General features: G+C 37.7%; 1 protein-coding gene across 1 annotated transcript; it reads left to right on the top strand.

The window, feature by feature from the left end:
- The first annotated feature begins 5,383 nt into the window (after positions 1-5,383).
- LOC115990862 (receptor-like protein kinase FERONIA) lies at positions 5,384-6,520 on the top strand. Its single transcript, XM_031114634.1, has one exon. The coding sequence runs from the start codon at positions 5,384-5,386 to the stop codon at positions 6,518-6,520; it is 1,137 nt and encodes a 378-aa protein (XP_030970494.1).
- Positions 6,521-20,159: the final 13,639 nt, after the last annotated feature.

Genomic DNA, 20,159 nt, shown 5'->3' with positions numbered 1-20,159 from the left:
CCCAGTTTCAAAATTGGGTACGTCAATACATTCCAAATGCACAATTCACACCAATTAAGATTTAAGCTTCTTTTTTCTCCCATTTTACTTTGTATCTCCTCCAGGTTGAGATTCCAAATGAGATTCATAACATTGTGATGTGTCACGTTGAGGTAGACATTGTGCCTAATACAACATGTATATAAAATAGGCAAATGTGAACAAATTGGTACTTTGGTAAGGTTGTATTAATGTGGGTCCATTTAATAAAAAAATTTAAATAAATAGAAAAAAAGACATAAAATTAACCCCACAATTTATTTTGATATATATTTTTCTTTATGAAGCTGGTCCCACAACTTAAAAGTTACAAAAATATTACATGGAGTTGCAATTAAGCTGCAAAAAAAAAGACAAAATGCTGTAATTAACGGCATCGTAAGTCATTTTTAAATTAAAAAAAAGGTTTAAAACCATTTTTTTTTAGATACCATTACTTCTTTTTTCATTAATTTATTTAGGGGAAAAAAGCCTAAGATATACAATGCTTGGTTGACCAACCCAATCCAATCCATAGGTTTTTCTTGGGTGATAATTGAATTGTTCTTGTAGGCCAGTTAATCAGGAGGTACTGTTAAGGCTGTACTAACTGGGCCTATACCCCAATCCGAGGACATTAAGCCATCCGAGGATATCCAGATAAGATTATAAGGGGAATGGAGTAAAGAGAAGAGCAGAGATAATATGAGATAAGTCCAACAAAGGTCTAAGGAGAAAAGCCACCTCGATAACAAGAGTCCAAGATCAGTAAGAGTGTCATATCATCATGGATTTTCTTCGAAATTACATCACAACTGAGAGTTGGACATTGGACAAGGGGTAAGAAAGGGGAAGGGCAGTAAATATTTTCAAAAAGCTGCTACCTCCACATTAAATGCCTCCCAACCAACTTTCTGGCCGCATTAATGTGGAGGTGATGCTTGAATAGTGGTCAAGCAACCTTACAACTATTAGTTGATGGATCTAGGAGGTGTTGGATGGGACAGCAAGGAGTTCTCTGAATCTAACCTACACGTGTATGGTAGAGATGACAGCAAGATTGTAGTATATAGCATGGGAAGATGTACTAAAAAAAGGGATCGGGAAGAAATCAAGCAATTTTTACGATAAGACTGTAAACTCTTGTAAAACTTTGTTAACAAGACATTATAATATAAGCTTCCCAGACCATTTCGAGGACAGACTTTCTTATCTTACTTGTATTTAGTAGCCTTAAATTGGCAAATTATATCGTCTTTCTTATGGAGTAGATCTAGTTCTTTCATCCATGCTCTATAAATTTATTGTTTGGGCTTCTTGGGCTAAAACCCAATCCTATATTGGGTCTAATCCAATTCAGTCTTTATAGTTCTTATAAAAAAAAAAAAAATCATTAATGGGCTCTTGTGTAAAGAACTTATTAAGATTGTGCTTTTCTCAACCTATGATACCAAACCATATATATATATATAATCAAAATTGAGAGAAAATACAATTAGTGCTAAATTGGATTTCAATTGAAGTTCAATTTTGCGCCACATATCCAATTTAAGTTTATTTATTTATTTATTTATTGGTGCCAAGTTAATTATTCATTGAAAAAAACGAAGAGTCCAACATTAAATGAACCATATTATAAAATAAATAAATAAAACTAATTATACACCTAATTTAATCTTTCTTTTTGTATAAATACGAATGATCTAAATCACCTTAAGATTGATCTTGGGATAATATGTGGCATTTTATGAACTATGTAATATGTTAGACGCAACATGTGGCAACTGATTAGTTTCGTTTTAGTACCTAAAAAAATGATAAATTATTGACCAAATTGTAAGTATATACATGTTGATTAGTGTAGGGATATTGGGCCTGGGAGTCCGTCATTTGTTTGTGTTATGGATTTAGGGCCCAATCCGAAGACAAGGGTTTGTCCGAGGACGAGAAATCTTTGTTAGGCAAGGTTGTGTTAGTGAATAAAAGTCAACTTTGACCACTATGGCTCAAGGGATGGGCCGAGGATAAATTCATTCTCGGCTAGCCAAGGCCGAGGTTCAAAAAGGTTGTCGGTCATTCAAGAGTAATATTCCAAGAAGTCTTATCAGTAGTGATAAGCATTGTTAGAGTGGTGATCAGAAGAATGCCCTAAAATATCTAAAGAGAAAGCAGCTGCCACCACATTAAATGCACTGCAGCTAACATCCTGGCCGCATTAATGTGAAGGTGATACTTGAACAGTGTATTTCAGCCTTACAGCTATTACATGAAGACTTATTAAAGGTATAGATGGGACAAGTATCAAGACCGACTGGCTAGCACGCACGTAGAAGAAGGAGAAGAGAAGGAATGAGAGTATATAAAGAAAGGGGGGAAACAAGAGAGGGGATCGAGCATTCACAAGAAAAATACTATAGCATCTAAGAACTAAACTTGAACTCAATACATAAGATCAGACCTCCTCAGATTTTTCTAAGGACGATTTTTCTTCAATACGAGCCTCTCTTTTTCTTTCATTCTGCTGTGATCTGAATCCATTTTTGTGTTTGTTTGATCAACTAAAGCCCAGTATCCAAACCCATACTCTACAAATTCATTGTTTTGGACTTTTTAGGCCTACGTCCATCCACGTAGTGGGTTAAGAGTTCAAATCTGGTCCTTACAATTAGGATCAAAACAACTCCTTGAAACTATACGATAGAATATTTAAAATAAGAAAAAATTAAATGAAATTATCAATGTTTAAGTTAAATATAAGCTACAATAAAAAGGGATTAATTTAAAATAAAAAATACAACCTAGAAATATTAAAATACTATAGCTAAACATATGATCTAGAATTTTTATTTTTTTTATTTTATAGTAAAGGATCTTCAATTCTCTCTCTCATTAACAAGAGCATGAAATTAATAGGAAAAAAAAAATCTTTAGTTTACCTCAAGTCAAGATTTCAAAGTTTGTGTAATTGTGTGTAATAGACATTCCCCAATAATTAAATGAAAAAACTATGCTACAAACAAACATTACTAAAATTGTGATTTTAAGTTCCAACTTAAATTTAGGAATTCAATTGTTTTGGGCTGTGTAAATTAGGAGTGGCAAAATTCGACACGATGCATAAACTTAATACGACATGACACAACATGAAATTAACAGTTATGAGTTGAGCCTTAACAGGATTGTATCATATTTAAGTTGACACAACTTACCTGTTTAATAAACAAGTCAGGTTCATGTCCCACCCATGGCACCCACTTAACCTGTTTATCCCATTTAACTAAATGACTATTTAACTACCCTTCAAACCCTGATATATAAACTTATTTTGGTTTATTTTCTTTCACATGTTATGACTTATGATTAATTATTTGTGATATTAAGATATGTTTTAATTTTAAATGATTATTTGTGATGTAGTTACTCATTAGTTTTGAATTTTATATTAGAAAAATTTATTTGTTTGGTTTTTATCAAGGTTTTGAAACCCGGACCGAATCGTACAGTCCGACCGAGTTAACCGGGAACCGTTCATCAAAACCCTTCTTTTAGCTTCCAAAATCGGCATATGTAAAAAAAGCAGTGAATCGAACTAACCGCAATTGAACCTGCCAGTTTTAAGAACTGTGGACCGTTCTCAAAGATTCAACTTCAAGTTAGAAATATTTTTTTTTGATACTTACAACCATTGTTAAAACTTCTCAACCACAGTGAGATGTTGTCAGACCTTGAACTTGCATCTCCATTTCTTCTTCTTTATTTTTCTTCTTCTTTTTCTTCTTTGTCTCTCTTTCTTTCTTTTTGCGTTTTTGCCGTTTCGGCATTTTTACTCTTTCTAAAGTCTGCTATTCTTCGCCCATTTGCCGATGATGAAGATGAAATTTTTACTTTTTTCTATCACGGTCTTCCACAAATCAGTAAATGTGGCTGTCAAAGTGTAAAGTATCAGCCCTTTGCCCCTTTCTTCTTTTACTTGTACCAGATGCTTGGCTGTCAACCACTTACTTGGGCAACCCTTTGACCCTTTCTTCATTATTTAACTAATTTTTTAATGGCAAGTCTACCACTCCTTACCACTCCTCTGGTTTTGCGGTTTATTTTTGAAATTCAATACATAGTTGACCATCTAAATGACTAGGGCTGTCAAGCATAACATAACCTTAATTCAAATGAGCTGAGCTTTGAGCAACCTTGAACCCAACGTGATGTGATGTGATGTGACATGTATTGCCAATTTGCCACAATCCCACAAGTTCTTATATTATAATTGGGAGTACATGACTCGCACCAATCGGTATTTGTCCGCTTTGGGGAGCCAATCTCTCACGGTTTTGTCCTCGTCCCCGAGTGTGGAACCCCAGAATTTTTGCCCTTGTGGTGATTGACACCTAGGCTCACCCGAATCCTACATCGGTTAGAGAACCCTCCCACTCATGGTTTATAAGTTTCTGGAGCGACCATGAGTGGGAGGGTTCTCTAACCGATGTGGGATTCGGGTGAGCCTAGGTGTCAATCACCACAAGGGCAAAAATCCTAGGGTTCCACACTCGGGGACGAGGACAAAACCGTGAGGGACTGGCTCCCCAAAGCGGACAAATACCGATTGGTGCGAGTCATGTACTCACAATAATAATTATTATACTATTATTATTACCAAGGTTTTACTAATTAACATATAAATAAATAAATAAATACTATATCTATATTTGCTTAAGATTTGATATTCTTTTATTTATTTTGTAAAAATTATGATATGAAAAATATATTTGAAATTTGGATTTTTATTTTAATTCAACTATTTTAGTTAATTTTTTAATTTTTATTAATTTAATATTTTTATATATATTTAAAATAATTATTAAATTAATTATGATGTCACCATGGTTCGACCTCAAAAACCTTGAACCTCTCTTTTACGGTTCAATGAACGGTCTGGATTTCAAAATCTTGTTTTTTATAGTTTGGATCAATTTGGTTAATATATATATATATATATATATATATTTTTTTTTTTTACTTTGATAAAATCTAATAAACGAGTTGACAAAATTAACCCATTTAATAAATAATTTTTTATTAAGATAAAAAGAATTTTAGCTCGTTTAATAAATATGTCAAGTCAATGTTGGCTTGGCTCGTATAAACGAATGCTCCTGAGTCAACATAAGATGAGTACAAATTGCCACTCCAGTGTAAATGAACATACAACAAAGACCACCCATAATTAATTACCCTTATCTGCTCCCAGAAAATACACGCACAAAACAAAAACAACACTTTACTTGTTGAAGTTGTTTGTAGGGGATCCAAAACTAATCCTGTATCATTCTCTCGTCGTCAAGCTCGTGGTTATAGGACCGAAGCATCAATGGAAGGTATATCAGAGTCTATTTCAAAGTTAGTATGGACATTCGGGAAGGGAAGGTCAGACAAAACAAAACACTTCTCATCAGTTCTTCCTGAGGATTTATGTCGTCGATTTTCACTCGGTGAGATCAAGAAAGCTACCAATGACTTCGCTGACGATTTAGTAATTGGCAAGTGGAGGTTTGGCAAAGTCTATAAGGGGTTTATTGATGACCGTGGCATAAGCGTTGCAATAAAGCGTTTGGATATCGACTCAGTTCGCGAGTTAACGAAGGAGGTGGTGTTGCTTTGCCAGCTACGCCACCCTAACCTCATCCCTTTCATCGGATATTGCATTGATGAAGGCGAAGGGTACCTTGTCTACGAATTCATGGTCAATGAAAGCCTGGGCCAACACATCTACGGCACTGACCACGATCCCCTCCCGTGGAAACAAAGACTAGCGATTTGTATCGGAGTCGCGCGTGGACTGCACTATCTTCACACTGGGCTAAAGCGTACTATTGTCCTCCGTGAAGTGAAGACGAGCGTTATTCTGTTGGACCAGAAATTGGAAGCCAAGTTGGGTGATTTCCGGTTGTTCAAAATGGGTCCCCCGAGTTTGTCAAGGGCTTTAATTAGGATCGAATCTCATGTGAGGGGTACTTACGGATACGCTGATCCCGAGTATATCCAGCACGGGGTGCTGACCGATAAATCCGACGTCTACTCTTTCGGTGTAGTACTGTTTGAGGTACTCTGTGGCAGAATTGTATTGAATAAGAGATTAGAAGTGGAAGAACAGCAACTGATTAGCTGGGCTGGCAAATGTAAACGAGAAGGAACCATCAATGAGATAATTGATCCGTATCTGATGGGGAAGATAGCTCCAGAGTGTTTCAAGATTTACGTTGACATTGCGAGTTCTTGCGTGCGAAAAAAGGCAAAGGATCGTCCCACAATTGGTGAAGTGGAGGTAGAAATTGAACATGCACTGCAGTTGCAAGAGAGCGCAGATGCTGCAAGGAAGGATGGTGAATATGACTATCCCATTGATGGATTAACCTGTAATGATTTTCCGGGAGAATCTTCTCCGATTGAGATGAACAGATATGGCAGATGTGCTTCAGATAGCACCGAATTGTCCGAGGATGAATAACCACAAACAGTTGAATATTTAATATAATTGGAAAAGAGCCGATTTCAATGTGTTTCAGAATCCCAAGAGATGATAAATACCTGTGCTGAATCATTGTAATTTGGTTGAGTTAGATGTCTTTAGAGTATAATTGGAAAATTTTAGTAGTTGTTTGCTAAATGAATTTATTTTACCCATCCATATTGGGTTTCACGTAGTTTCATAGACTTTTTCTTTGCTGGTTTTCTGGGATTTAAGATTATTGTGGATAATGTCTTTTGATGAATTGCCATCATGGTTAATTAGGATAGAGTTTTTTTGGATTTTCATTCTTGGAATTTTGTGGGAGCATTTTAGTAAAAATATCTTCATGATTTTAGAAATTTTTAGTCCTACGTGGTCCACGTCCAGACCCAACTGTCGGAAGAACAAGCTGGTCAAAAAAGTCAGGTGTTCACATTTAATGATTTAAACCAGTTGGTGTCTAACTTATTATCAAAAGGTACGGGAGTCATCAAAGTCTCCCCTCATCCTCCACATGCAGCTGGTAAAAAATTCCGGTGTTCACTTTCAAATCTTGATTTGTTGTTTTTGGGAAATGGATCTGATTTTTGTTTTGCTAGATTTATATGTTGAATTGTAGTTGGAAGTTTTCACGGTGATGGATGCTACACAATATTCATAGATTGATGCACATGACTTTGTTTGTATTTTGTAAGCCTGGATTAACAACCCCAACAATCTCAACATTGCCAACACGTTTTTTCTTTTTCTTTTTTTGTAAAAAGTCATAAGATAACTTGGAGGTTTTTTTTTTTTTGTGTAAAAAGTCATAAGATAACTTGGTGAAGATTTTGAGAGTATTTTTGTAACAATCATAATGTTGATTAAATAGTCATTTAACTAATGATATATATATTCCATGATATTTTCATACTTATATCTTTTGACTTTTTCATCTCTCTTTTTGCGTGTGTATTAAAATACTCAGTATTTTCATAAATAAATAAATATTCCGCCATGTTAGCTATTCACCCATTTAGTTGCTCAATTCAATAGCCAAACGTTATTGTCCTTATTATCAAATGTTTTGATACATAAATGTTATGATAGTCATGCGGTTATACAGGTCATGTAATTAGGTTTTGAAATTTATTTTGATACCTAGAATCAAATTAATGGAAAGGCTATCCGTGAGCTCTATATGTATCCATGGTGTAAACATGTGATGAAAAATTATTCTTCTATCGATAGTCTTTATACTTTACTTCCACTCCTCACCCACTTTGTTAAAAGTATATATAAACATGCTTTCTACATAATATATTTTTGGATTAAGAATTTTTTTTTTTTTTTTTTTGTGACCAAACAGAGGGAGATACAAAGTTACAAAAGTGCTGGATTGTACCAGCAATAGTTCATTGGCATTTGAGTTGCCAATTTAGCTACTGACCAAACAGGTTTTACAATCAAGTGGGGCACTAAGAACATATTGCAGCTAAGTCCATTCTGGTTCAGAAAATTTAGATCAGCTAATCTAGTCTGTTGAAGCCAATCTGGAGTCTTCCAATGCCTAAAGACTCGGACTAATTTTCTGCTAGCTCATAGAAATAAAACTCGCTGATAACCATGGTTCTTTGCTCTGATCCCAGCTTTTACCACAGCATCCAGCATTGCTCCACAAGTTGTCCTGGATGCACTACTAGTTACACCGTAGAAAATGCTATCTCCCTGCATGTTAATAGCTTCATAGGCAGAAGACCATCTCTTGGGCTTCCTGCTCCTAGCTCCTGCTAATTTAACAATCAGTTGCCACTGTCCTGAAGGTGGATATTAGTCTATGTTAGTCCTTCTTGGCTGACTGGTGTGTCTTGGCTGTTCAGAGAAAGCTTCCTTGTACCTGCAAGACATTGATTGAGATATTAAGATTACACTCATAGGATTAGGTGTTAATCCTTCATAAATCACCCTGTTTCTATGAGTCCAAATATTCCACAGGTTGTGAAAATGGTTTGTAAGTAAGCCATTGATGTTATTTCTCTGGTTTTGAACTTGATGAGAAGGGAAGTTAGCCATTGCTGGACAATTGAACTGCCATAATCAGTGAAGTGGATGGCCAAAGTTGATCCATGCCAGCAAGCTCTAGAGAATGGACAGAGCAGGAAGAGGTGAGTTGAGGATTATTCTTCAGAGTTGCATAGGGGGCACAAATTCTGAGTTGCTATAAGAAAGTATTGTTGAGAGAGGTTCTTATCCTACCAATTGATGTAGACTATGCTATGTAGTAGTCCTTATTGTACTAAGTCATTTACTACTTAATTAATTTTATACAATAGTTACGAAACGCTTGATGCTGAGCTACAAGGCTAATTAAATTGAATTTTAACCTTATTTGTATATGTAAGTTGACAATAATATTGTGTGATTCTTCTTTAATATGCATAGAGTAACTACAGCAGGTAATTAAGCATTCCCCATTTCCCCTGCATGGTAATGTAAAGTTTCTGTTTTTGTACAATGACTGTAAAATATCGAATGGGTTGACATTGAGGTTAAATTAAACTATGCCTTGGATAGAAGTTGTGCCTATTACAAATCCAAATGCAATTAAGCCATTTAAGATAATATATGTAGATGTTCTTGCACCGTGAGCTCTCGGCTCTCTTTCACTGCTGAACGAGGAGAACTAATAGATGGATTTGATGCTCTAATGAGAAAGAAGACTGATTTTACTCATCTGATTGCATTGACTATTCACCGCTATGTACAATTACATGGCTTGGTGTTTATAGCAGACGAAATCGATCTCAGATGTGACAAACTAACCGTTAAGTGAAATAACTTCCCAAACAGATTTAACAATAACAGAGAAAACTAACTTCAACTAACTAGTATGGGACCTTAACGGTTTGTATTAGAGATAATCGATTTAAGCTATCTCGTACACAAACTACATGTAGCTTTGAGGGAAGAATCATTTGCTAGCCTTGTGCGGCGAGCGGCTTGTCGTGTCGTTGATGGTTTAGAACTTTAGGTAGATGACAAGTTGTATTCCTTTGTTTACAAAAATTCCTTAATATAATAATAAAAATAATAACAAACCAAACTGATGCAAGGTGAATGGATAGAACGCGTCATGTGTTTTTTTTTTTTTTTGGGTTAAATGACAGGCAATTTTGTCCATCCAGTGAATTTTCTTAAATCTCAAAGCGTATCCCAAAGCTCTGTTTCTTGTATCTTTCGCTAGGTACCAAGAGAAGGGAACTTGCTAGGAAAAATGGGCAATACATGATTGGTTTTTTTTCAATGATGGAATACTTTCTAATTCCAAGAAAAAAGAAAAAAGAAAAAAAAAAAAAATTCAAGAGAGTAAAAAAGACAGAGAGTAAAGAGCGTAGAAGTGTTTGTATAATAGAAAAATAAACAACTTATATAGAGTAGTGTAATAATATATTGCCTATATATATCTAAAAGAGGAGATGTAGAATTTAATGTTAATATTCTCCTGTTGAGCCACCTTATCAATCATGTTATACTTAAAAAAATAAATAATAAATTCTTTATAATTTTTCTATTTTATTTTGTATAAAATAATTAAATATAGTTTATGGACAAACCTGTTAATGCACTCCATTACTATTCAACATGTTACTATTTATTTGTTTTAAATGCAAATATTTGACTATTCAGTCACCCAATTTGATATCAACTTTTCATTTTCTTCTTTCTAATTTCAAGTAATTGTTAAAATTGAATAATCTATTATCTTTTTAGTAGATATATGCACATATTTGACTATTCATTATAAACGTTACTATTTATTAGATGCAAATGTTTTATTATATTCAACTACCCAAATTGATTTCAACTTTTCATTATTTTCTTTCTAATTTCAAGTAATTATTAAAATTGAATATTTAAACTTTTCATCATCCTATTTTAATAAATAAAAAAAATAAAAACTCTTCTTCTCTTCCTCCAACATTTCCTCTCCTTTTTTGCCTCTTTATCTTCCTACTACTATTTACTTTACCATTGAACTTCCTTTATCATTTCCTTTCTTATATTTTGACTCTTCTTCTCTCCATCTTATTTTGTATAAATTTGATATCATTTATTTCAATCAATCCATATTTTTTTCACACAAAAACTGTGAGTACTCTCTCTCTCTCTCTCTCTCTCTCTCTCTCTCTCTCTCTTTTGATTTTTGTTCAAAAGAGAGAGAGAGAGAGAGAGTAAACCAACACAATATAGACACACATCTAACTTTTCCCCCATGTTTGCATTGTGTCAGATCCTATACACTGAACCACTAGAGCTAAGTCCTACCCTCAAATTGTTATTAGTAAATTCCTTGTTGCAAATCCAATTGAAATCCAATTTAGAATTGATAGGTCAAGAATGTATTGATCCCTTGTGATAAATTAATCAATTAATTAGTCAATTTAATTAATTAATTCAATTAACATGCAATACACATGGTAGCACAAACAAATCACCAACTAAATTAATATGCAGCGGAAAATAAAGTTGACACAGTGATTTGTTTACAAATGGGGAAAACCTCCAAGGCAAAACCCCACCGAGTGAATTTAAGGTCACTACTCCCGAAAATTAACTATTATCGTAACAAGCTGTTACAAGTAAAGGAATCTCAGTACTTTATACCAACCTACAATTAAACCCTTACCTTAATACCCAATTGGACTTGTTCTGTAGTGACAATCTCTCATTTTCAATGCACTGCTCTCAGTACGTGACTAACCAATCGATGCACGAATCCAAGTACGTAACTAACTACCAACTTGAGAAGAATGTTAACTACAAAGTTCTTCAGTTCATCAACACGATGAAGATCACGAAACTCCTTGGTTACAAAATTCTACGACGCACAAACGCAGCAACTTCTTCAAGAGAAAGATGGACTAAAGCATATGTCTTCGGTCACAATATGCTTATGAAAATTTTTTGCATTAAGTTGCATCAATTGTGACGATCCTTAAAATAATTCTTATATATGTTTAGGGTTATGAGAAAAGAAAAGCTAAACAAATATACACGAATTGGTGTGAAATCAGATCTAAAAAACTGATTTTCGTAAATCTCGATAAATAGGTTATCTATCAAGAAGCTGTCGAGCATCAGGCTAAACAATCCTTTTAAACCTCGATAGATAATATCTGTGGAGTTAGCTGTCAAGTTTTAAAATTCAGCACTTCTTCACTTATTTTTTAGACAGATTTGCATGGTTTTAACACTTGGACTTGAACTCTTGTTCCTTGAATTATTAAACACATCCTAGATATACCCAATTACAAGTAAAATATATTTTGTCAAATGATTAACCAATTCTAATTGACATATTTTCCTAACATGATTCACATATGTCCTAACAAGAATATAATTGGATTTAGACTACTCAATTTTTCATCTAATAATTCACTTGACACAAAAATTTAAAAATTAGATAGGATATGTAGGAGGTGTGTTTAAGCGCTCCTCCTACTGGACGAAAGGTCTCAAGCCTAAGTAGCCCAATACAATAAATTTTTAGAGAATGGGTTTAAGAACTAGGTCTTAATCTGAACCATAATCACTAGACACAGTCAGATGCGGGCTGACCAATAAAGAAGTGGTTTAAAGTATGGAATTTTGTCCTCGGGCATTTTGTCCGAGGAACTTAGTATTCTTCTTCTTCTACTTTCAGTACTAGGTTACAGTAGTTTTCAAGACCATGCAGACTACCACCGTTTTCTCCTTTTTCTCTCCTCCTGCTCTTTTTCCGCAATCCCCCATTCCTGGAGAGTTTCTCACATTATATACCTTTTTCCAGTTGATCTTGACCCTCCACCTGTTGATCGTGTAGGTCATTACTCGAGTGCTCGTCCCATTAGCCACCTTCCCAAACCCTCTGTGAGTTACGGCAACCAAGGCCGCACAGTTTAGGGGTCTTTTCCTCATTAATGCGACCAGAACATTAGTTGGGTGCATTCAATGTGGAGGTGACAGCTTCTCCTTAAATTGCTCCTACACCATACCCCCGTGTGTGTCCTATTGTACTCATCCTTTCTTCTACAAGTGCTCTGGGAAGCTGCCTTTGATGGCGTGCCATTCTTTCCTTCCGGGGTCTGGAATGCCGAGGACAGGATCGTCCTCAGCAACATCTCTAGGCCATTTGGGCTTTCTTTTTTACGTCCTCGGACATTTTTCCCTCCTGGGCGCGGGCCTTGGGCCCAGTACAAAGTGGGCCGGGATCGTCAAACTCTTTGGCCCCACAGGATACGTGGTGCAAAGTTGAACTCTAATATATATATATATATATATATATATATATATATATACTAGACTCATCACACAAGCTTTGCGTATGCAATAATGCTCTTTTTTATTTATTTGTTTTTTTGGTTTAGTGTTATAATGTTTAAAAGTGTTATATAGATAACTGTTTGTATTTTTTTTTTTTTTTTTAAGAAAGAGGTAAGACAATGTAAAATAATGTTTAAAAATGAGATAAAGATAGTGTCCATATAGAGGAAAAGACTTAAAATTTAGGAACAGTAAATTACTCTTTTAACCAATTTGTATTTTATAATTTAAAATTATTTAACTAAAAGATCGGGGTATTTTAGAGAGTTTAAGAAATTGTGTAAGGGTATTTTAGTACGCTAAATGTTGAAACTCAAATAGGAAATCATGTTATTAATAGTGTGTGTGTGTATGTGTGTATAACCTCGTGCATGTGCACGGGTCCAATTAAAAACAATCACAATTACATAGTTTAAATTATATATTTTTATAAGAAAAAATTCAAATTATACATAGTGTTAACTTACACATTTTTTAAACCATATATTTCTAAAATATGTAATGGTTTTTCATCATATATATATGATTTAGAATTTAATTGAATTTAAACTTTTTATTTTTTGTACCCAATAATTCATTTGTTACAAAAAAATTTACATTCAATAATTTACTTGGCACAAAAATTAAAAATTAAATAGGATACATGGCACAAAATTAGACTCCAATTGAAATTTTATTTGGATTCTAATTTGATTTTCTCTTAATTTTGGCTTTTAATATGTACATAGATTTTTTTTCAATCTCAACCGTGAAGTTTTTTTATTTTGTCAATTATTTTTTCTATTGAGAGGCATTTTTGTTGATAATATATGATGAAACGTGAACTCATCAGTCAAAGTGGGCAGATGGAACTCCTTGTTGGTATGAGTGTATCCTCTATAAGGGTCACCGATATGGTGCCTATCACAACGCCTCCGATGCCAAAGTCAGAATAATGAAAGCACCTTATGAAATGAAAAACAAGATAAAAAACCAAAGTGCTCTCTTAAAGTGTGAATGTATGTGTCTACCTTCTGTTGACTATGTGAGGGCTTTATACATGTGGCTTTAGGGGCTAGCCATTGTGGTTGTTAATGCTTTACCTGGTAACACCTCTGGTCCAATTATGGGACTTTTAAGAGGCTCCCAACGGTCTGCCTAGTTGATTTGGTAACTGCCCAGGTCATTGATTGACTGCATTGAATGTCTCCCCTGCCTTCGTTAGTGATGACTGGTTTTTTTATTATTCAGGACGACTTCGTCATGGGTGCTTTCTTCGTCATTAGTGTTAGCTTCGTCTGTGGGATATAATCTCGTCATTCCCATCAGTTGCCCCCTAGGTTCTGTGGTCGTCTGTGACGTGTCATGACGATCACGGAAGATGAAAAGTTTTCTTGAGCTGTCTGTGACTCTTGGGGTTCCGTTCCGAATTTAATGCTTAGTGGCGGTGCTACACGCAACGTGGCCACGTGGCGCGTGCTGATCCGTGGAGTTAAGGGCTAGACTCTTGGGTTTCCCGCTGGTTTTTCAATTGTTTTTTGGCCTAAGTTTAAAACTTCTCCTCTTCTAATTTCTTTTACTTTTCAGAAAGCAAAACAAAAACACCCAAACGGTACTCCGATCATTTTTCTCAAGACTTCCTTCTTCTCCAAACCGTTGTGTTACGCCTTGGTGTTTCGCCATTGGAGGTATGTTTTTCCTTACCGGTCTTTTCCTTATCTTTTCCTTTTATCTTACTGTAGTGTAGTTTCTGATTCTCTTTTTCTTTTCTTCCTTTGCTTTTGTCGGTCTTTGATTTTCTAGGGGATTTAGCTTGTGTTGTCTTTCTTTGCCCTCTGTTTTCTATATTTCCATGGTTGATAGTTTGGAGGTTAGGATAGCTTGCCTATCGATCTCCTTTCTTTTTGCGCGCCTAGAGGGGTCCTTGGGTGTTTTCCCGTATTTGGAAAATTTTGTGTTTGAGGGCAATTGTCTAATTATGGTTTTGGGCGACTTACTGCCTTTGCTTCGTCAATCGCTTAATTGGTTCGAGGGTTTAGTAAGGAGAGAAGTGATGTCTGAGGTTAGGTCTAGCGATCTCGAGACTGGGTTCTCATCTAATGGCGACCCAGTGGAAGGGGACACAGCCGTCTCTGCTCCTCGGGAGGTTAGGGCTTTTTATGCCCTCAGGGAGGCGTGTGGTTTAGATGCCGAAACTGTGAATAGATTCAAGGATAGGTTCCAGTTTCCGGCGCGAGTTTGTGTCCATCTACCCAAGGACGAAGATAGGGCCAGCCACTTTTTTCCGGGTGAAGTGTGTTTTTATGAGTCGACCTTCTCCTGCGGGCTTAGGCTCCCCGTCCATCCGTTCCTAATGGAACTTTTGGCCCATTTTGGTATTGCTCCAGGCAGCTCATGCCCAACTCGTGGAGGATCGTGATCAACTGTATGCAAATATGGTTGGTCTCCAATGTAGATATGATCAGGATGGGTGAACTCACCTATCTATACCGTTTGAAAGAGTCCAAGAAGTGTGGGTATTATGAGTTAGTCCCTTGGGAGAGAAGAACGAGGATTGTTAAGGGTTTACCTTCGTCTTTCAGATATTGGAAGTCGTGCTTTTTCTTTGTGTCTGGGGATGATTTTGAGACTCAATCCAGCAGTGATTGGGGCGATATCCCAAGGTTGCTTCGTCGGTGGGGAACCCCGACCTTAGGTGTGTCAGTATTTCTCCCCGTCGTTTTAATTTTGCCACCTCTGAGGCTTTAGTATTGCTATCTCCTTTATTTCCTATTTGGTACAGTTAAGAAACGGCCTAAGCTTAAGAGCAAGCACAAGGAGCGCATTGAAACTGCAATCAGGTACGCTGAGATGATCGAGAACTGGGACAACTTGGTTGATCCCCAGACCCTCGCTTTCTACAACCTCAGTCCTGACTCGTCTCCTTATGTTCTTCGTCAAATCGGAATTGAGGGCAAAAAAAGTAAGTATTATCCTCGTCAGTGTTGATTCTTCTCATGTACACTTAGGATTTCCTGTTAAACGTTTTCCTCTTGCAGAGATGACGACTAAATTTAACAAAAACATGTATGCGAAGATGAGGTCCAAAAAGGACGAACCGCTGTCCAACCTAGGAAAGAAAACCGTGCGTGTGATCGGGAAGGGCCCCGCCCCCAATCCTCTCAGCTCCGTCCCTCCCATAGCTTCTACTACTAAGACGATGAGGACGGCCTCTCCGACCACGTCAATAGAGGAGATCCTTACTCCAAGCTCCAAAACGCCACATGTGACTGGCAAGGAAAAGGAGAAGGTTGATACCCGTTCGTCCATAATATGGGATGATGAAAGGTTGGCCGTGGACAGGGCTCACGAGGTCGTCACTCCAGCAGATTTGAGGGCTCATTCCGACATGTCACTGAACGAGGTCGCGTCTCATCATGTCCACAAGCTCGTCCAAGTACGGTGTTCTCTTTCCCTTTTTCTTTTTTTTTTTTATTTACTGACAACTATATGATTTCTTTCTAGGTGTGGGGGGAGCCTTCATATTACCTCTGAATACCTCACTCAAGAGGCCAAGGTGGCATCTCTGACATCTTGGATGGAGGCTTTGGAGAAAGAGAATTTTGACCTGAAGAAGAATTTGATTGCCTCTATGGACGAGACAACTTCTTTGAAGGAGAAGGTCAAGACATTGGATGACGACCTCAGGGTCGAGCGCAAATTGACTCAGGAGAAAGATGAGCAGCTTCTTTCCGCCAAGGAGAAACTTATAACCATCGCTGCCAAATCTGTGGAGGCTTTCCAGACCACTGACGAGTACAATACCGTACTTTCCAGTTGGTACTTTAAAGGCTTCGAGCTTTTTAGGAGGTATCTGGTCAAGCATCCTGCTAGGGTCGACATGGAGAGTCTGGACCTGGAGGAGGTGGATAAGGAGATGGCGATGGACGAAGCTGCTCAGTCTTCTGCCCCAGATGGTGATTCCCCTGCCCCTACCGGTGAAGATGCCGCTGCTAACGCCTGACTTTGTTACTTAGAAAATTTTTCTTTTGTTTATTTTTGGTGGATGCCCGTATGTTTTGGGCCTTTTTTTTTTTTTTTTTGTAAATCTAATTCCGAAACAATTAATTGTTATCTTATTTTGAAAACAATGCCTGTGGCCCAGTGTTTATGGGTTTTTAATGAAGCATACTTACTTGTTTAACAGATGTTTTGGCCGATTTACATTCGTCCATATTTTGCACTTTGCACATGGATTCGTTGCTGCGATCTCTTTATTCGTCAATGATCTGTTACTTGACTATTTTGACGAGCTTGGATGCAGTCTGAGTGTTGTTTAAATTTGTTGCAAGGTTCTTGTCCCTTTTCTTTTTCTCTTTTCTTTTTTATTTTATTTTTGTGTGGATTCGTCAGTAGCCTGAATCCGTCAGTCGAGATCTTGTCACTGGCACCTGCTACCATCGAGGCGGGCCCTTCTCGTCTGACCTATGTACTTTAAGGGACATTTTTTGCGTTTATGGCTTCGTTGGTGACTTACATCCGTCAAAGTGGAATCTTATCACTTAGTCATTTTTTGGCGACCTACATCCATTTAAGGAATCTTGTCACTCAGGCTACGTTAGTGACTTACATCCGTCTTAGCGGAATCTTATCACTTAGTTTTGATAGCCTTTGTACCCGTTATAAGGGTCGTCAGTAACTTACATCCGCCAAGGCGGAATCTTGTTACTTTTGGTGTCTTATACCCGTTGGGGTTGTCATCAGTAACTTACATCCGTCGAGGTGGAATCTTGTTACTTTAGTATGTCTCATACCCGTTGGGGTTGTCGTCAGTAATTTACATCCATCGAGACGGAATCTTGTTACTTAGTTTTTGTATGCCTTATGATTGACTAGACCTGCTTGCACAAAGACATCAGAGGAATAATCCTTTTATTAAATTCAAGAATGAATGCATTCGTCTATTACATCTACTGGTGGTACTTTTTTAAATGCTCAATGTTCCATGATTGAGGGAGCCTTTGTCCGTCCATGGTTTCTAGGTGGTAACTTCCTTGTCTTGAGTAATGAATGACTCGGTAAGGTCCTTCCCATGTAGGACCCAGCTTTCCTTAAGTAGGGTCTTTAGTTGTTGTGGTGGTCTTGCGCAGGACAAGGTCTCCTATATCCAGTTGCCTGAGTTTAACCCTCTTATTATAGTACTCGACCATCTTTTTCTGATACTTTGTCATCTTGCTGGATGCGTTGTCTCTTACTTCGTCTAGAAAGTCCAGGTTGAGTCGCAGTTCATCGTCATTGAGTCCTTCGCTGAACGTTCCTCTTCTGATGCTCGTTACCCCACTTTGACTGGGATTACTGCTTCCGTGCCATAGGTAAGCCTGAAGGGGGTCTCTCCTGTCGAGGTTCTGGCTGTGGTTCTGTAAGCCTACAGGACATTAGGTAATTCTTTTGGCCAGGCACCCTTCGTATCGTCTAGCCTAGTTTTGATAATCTTGAGCAACGTCCGGTTCGTCACTTCCATCTGCCCGTTTGCCTGGGGATGCCTCGGGGATGAGAACGGATTCTTGATTCCAAGGTTTGAATAGAATTCTCTAAAATCTTGACTGTCGAACTGCCTCCCATTATCTGATATGATTGTCAAGGGAATCCCGAACCTGCAGATTATGTTCTTCCACACAAATTTTCGAATTCAAGCCTCAGTAATCGTTGCTAGAGCCTCTACTTCAACCCACTTTGTGAAATAATCAATAGTAACAAGCAGAAACTTTACCTGACCTTTACCTTGGGATAGTGGGCCGACGATGTCAATTCCCCATTGTGTGAATGGCCATGGGGAAGTTATAGTCGTCAGTCTCTCTGTAGGAAGCCGTTGCATATTCCCGTATCGCTAGCACTTGTCGCACCTCTTGACGATCTCAGCAGCGTCTACCTGCATGGTTGGCTAAAAATATCCTATTCGTACTATCTTGTTCACCAAGGATCTGGGCCAGCGTGGTCACCGCAAATTCCTCCGTGGATTTCTTCCAGGATGTATCTAGCTTCTTTTTCGTCGACACACTTCAAGTAAGGTATAGAGAAGCCTTTCTTGTATAAGGCGTCATTAAGGATCGTGAACCTGGCCACCCTTTTCTTGATCTTTTTAACTTCCTCCGTGTTCTGAGGGAGGTGCCCGTCCTGGAGGTAGGATATTATGGGTGTCATCCAACTGTTTGTGCTCTGGATGGTGAATGTTGCAATTTCTTCAATACTGGGGTGTTTCTGGACTTCCATCGCCAGATCTATGCTAATCTCCCCTTCTTTTGATGACGCTAGTTTTGAGACTTCGTCAGCCCCCATATTCTGACTCCTTGGGATCTGCACGAACTCCACTATGTCGAACTCCTGAGTTAGATGTTTCTTCAGCTTGAGGTATTTTTGCATCCTTTCTTCCTTTGCTTCGTACTCTCCCCTAATCTGCCCGATCACTAGCTTTGAATCACTTTGGATCAACAAGTTTTTAACACCAAGTGCCTTTCCAAGCCTCAGTCCCGTCAGTATCCCCTCGTATTTAGCTTCGTTGTTGGTGGCCGAGAATTTTAGTTGGACCCCATATTTCAGCACTTCTCCGTCAGGGGTGGTTATGACGACCCCTACTCCCCCCTTCCTCTGGGCTGACGAACCATCAATTTGTATTGTCCATTTATCTACCTCGTCGGTAATCCTATCTTCAACTGGAAGAGTGAACTCTGCGATGAAGTCCGCCAGAGCTTGCGTCTTGATCGCCGTTCTGGGATGGTACTCGATGTCAAATTGACTAAGTTCAATTGCCCACTGGACCATTCTTCCTGCTGCTTCGTGCTTGTTCATTGATTTCTTTATTAGTTGGTTTGTCATTACAAGGATGGGATTTGCCTGGAAGTATTGCCTTAGCTTGCGCGAGGCTACTATTAGCGCAAACGCGATCTTTTCGATCCTTGGGTACTTGGACTCAACTCCTTGGAAGGCTTGGCTGACGTAGTAAACCAGGAGCTACTTCTTGCTCTCTTCTCTGACCAGGGCTGCACTTACTGCCGAGGCTGACACTGCCAGGTATAAGTATAGGTTTTCCCGTTCTTTAGACGGGCTTAGAAGGGGTGGACTGCTCAGGTAACGTTTTAGTTCCTGGAACGCAGTTTCACATTCGTCGGTCCAGGCAAAGGCCTGCTTCAAGGTCTTGAAAAAGGGCAGGCATTTGTCTGTAGTCCTAGAAACGAACCTGTTCAATGCTACTATTCTTCCTATGAGTTTTTGAACTTCCTTGACAGTCCTGGGTGACGTCATGTCGATGATGGCTTACAGTTTCTCTGGGTTTGCTTCT

Source organism: Quercus lobata, chromosome 5 (genome assembly GCF_001633185.2).
Source record: "Quercus lobata isolate SW786 chromosome 5, ValleyOak3.0 Primary Assembly, whole genome shotgun sequence".
NCBI lineage: Eukaryota > Viridiplantae > Streptophyta > Magnoliopsida > Fagales > Fagaceae > Quercus > Quercus lobata.
Note: the sequence above shows the minus strand (reverse complement) of the source record. Positions and strands in the feature narration are given on the sequence as shown.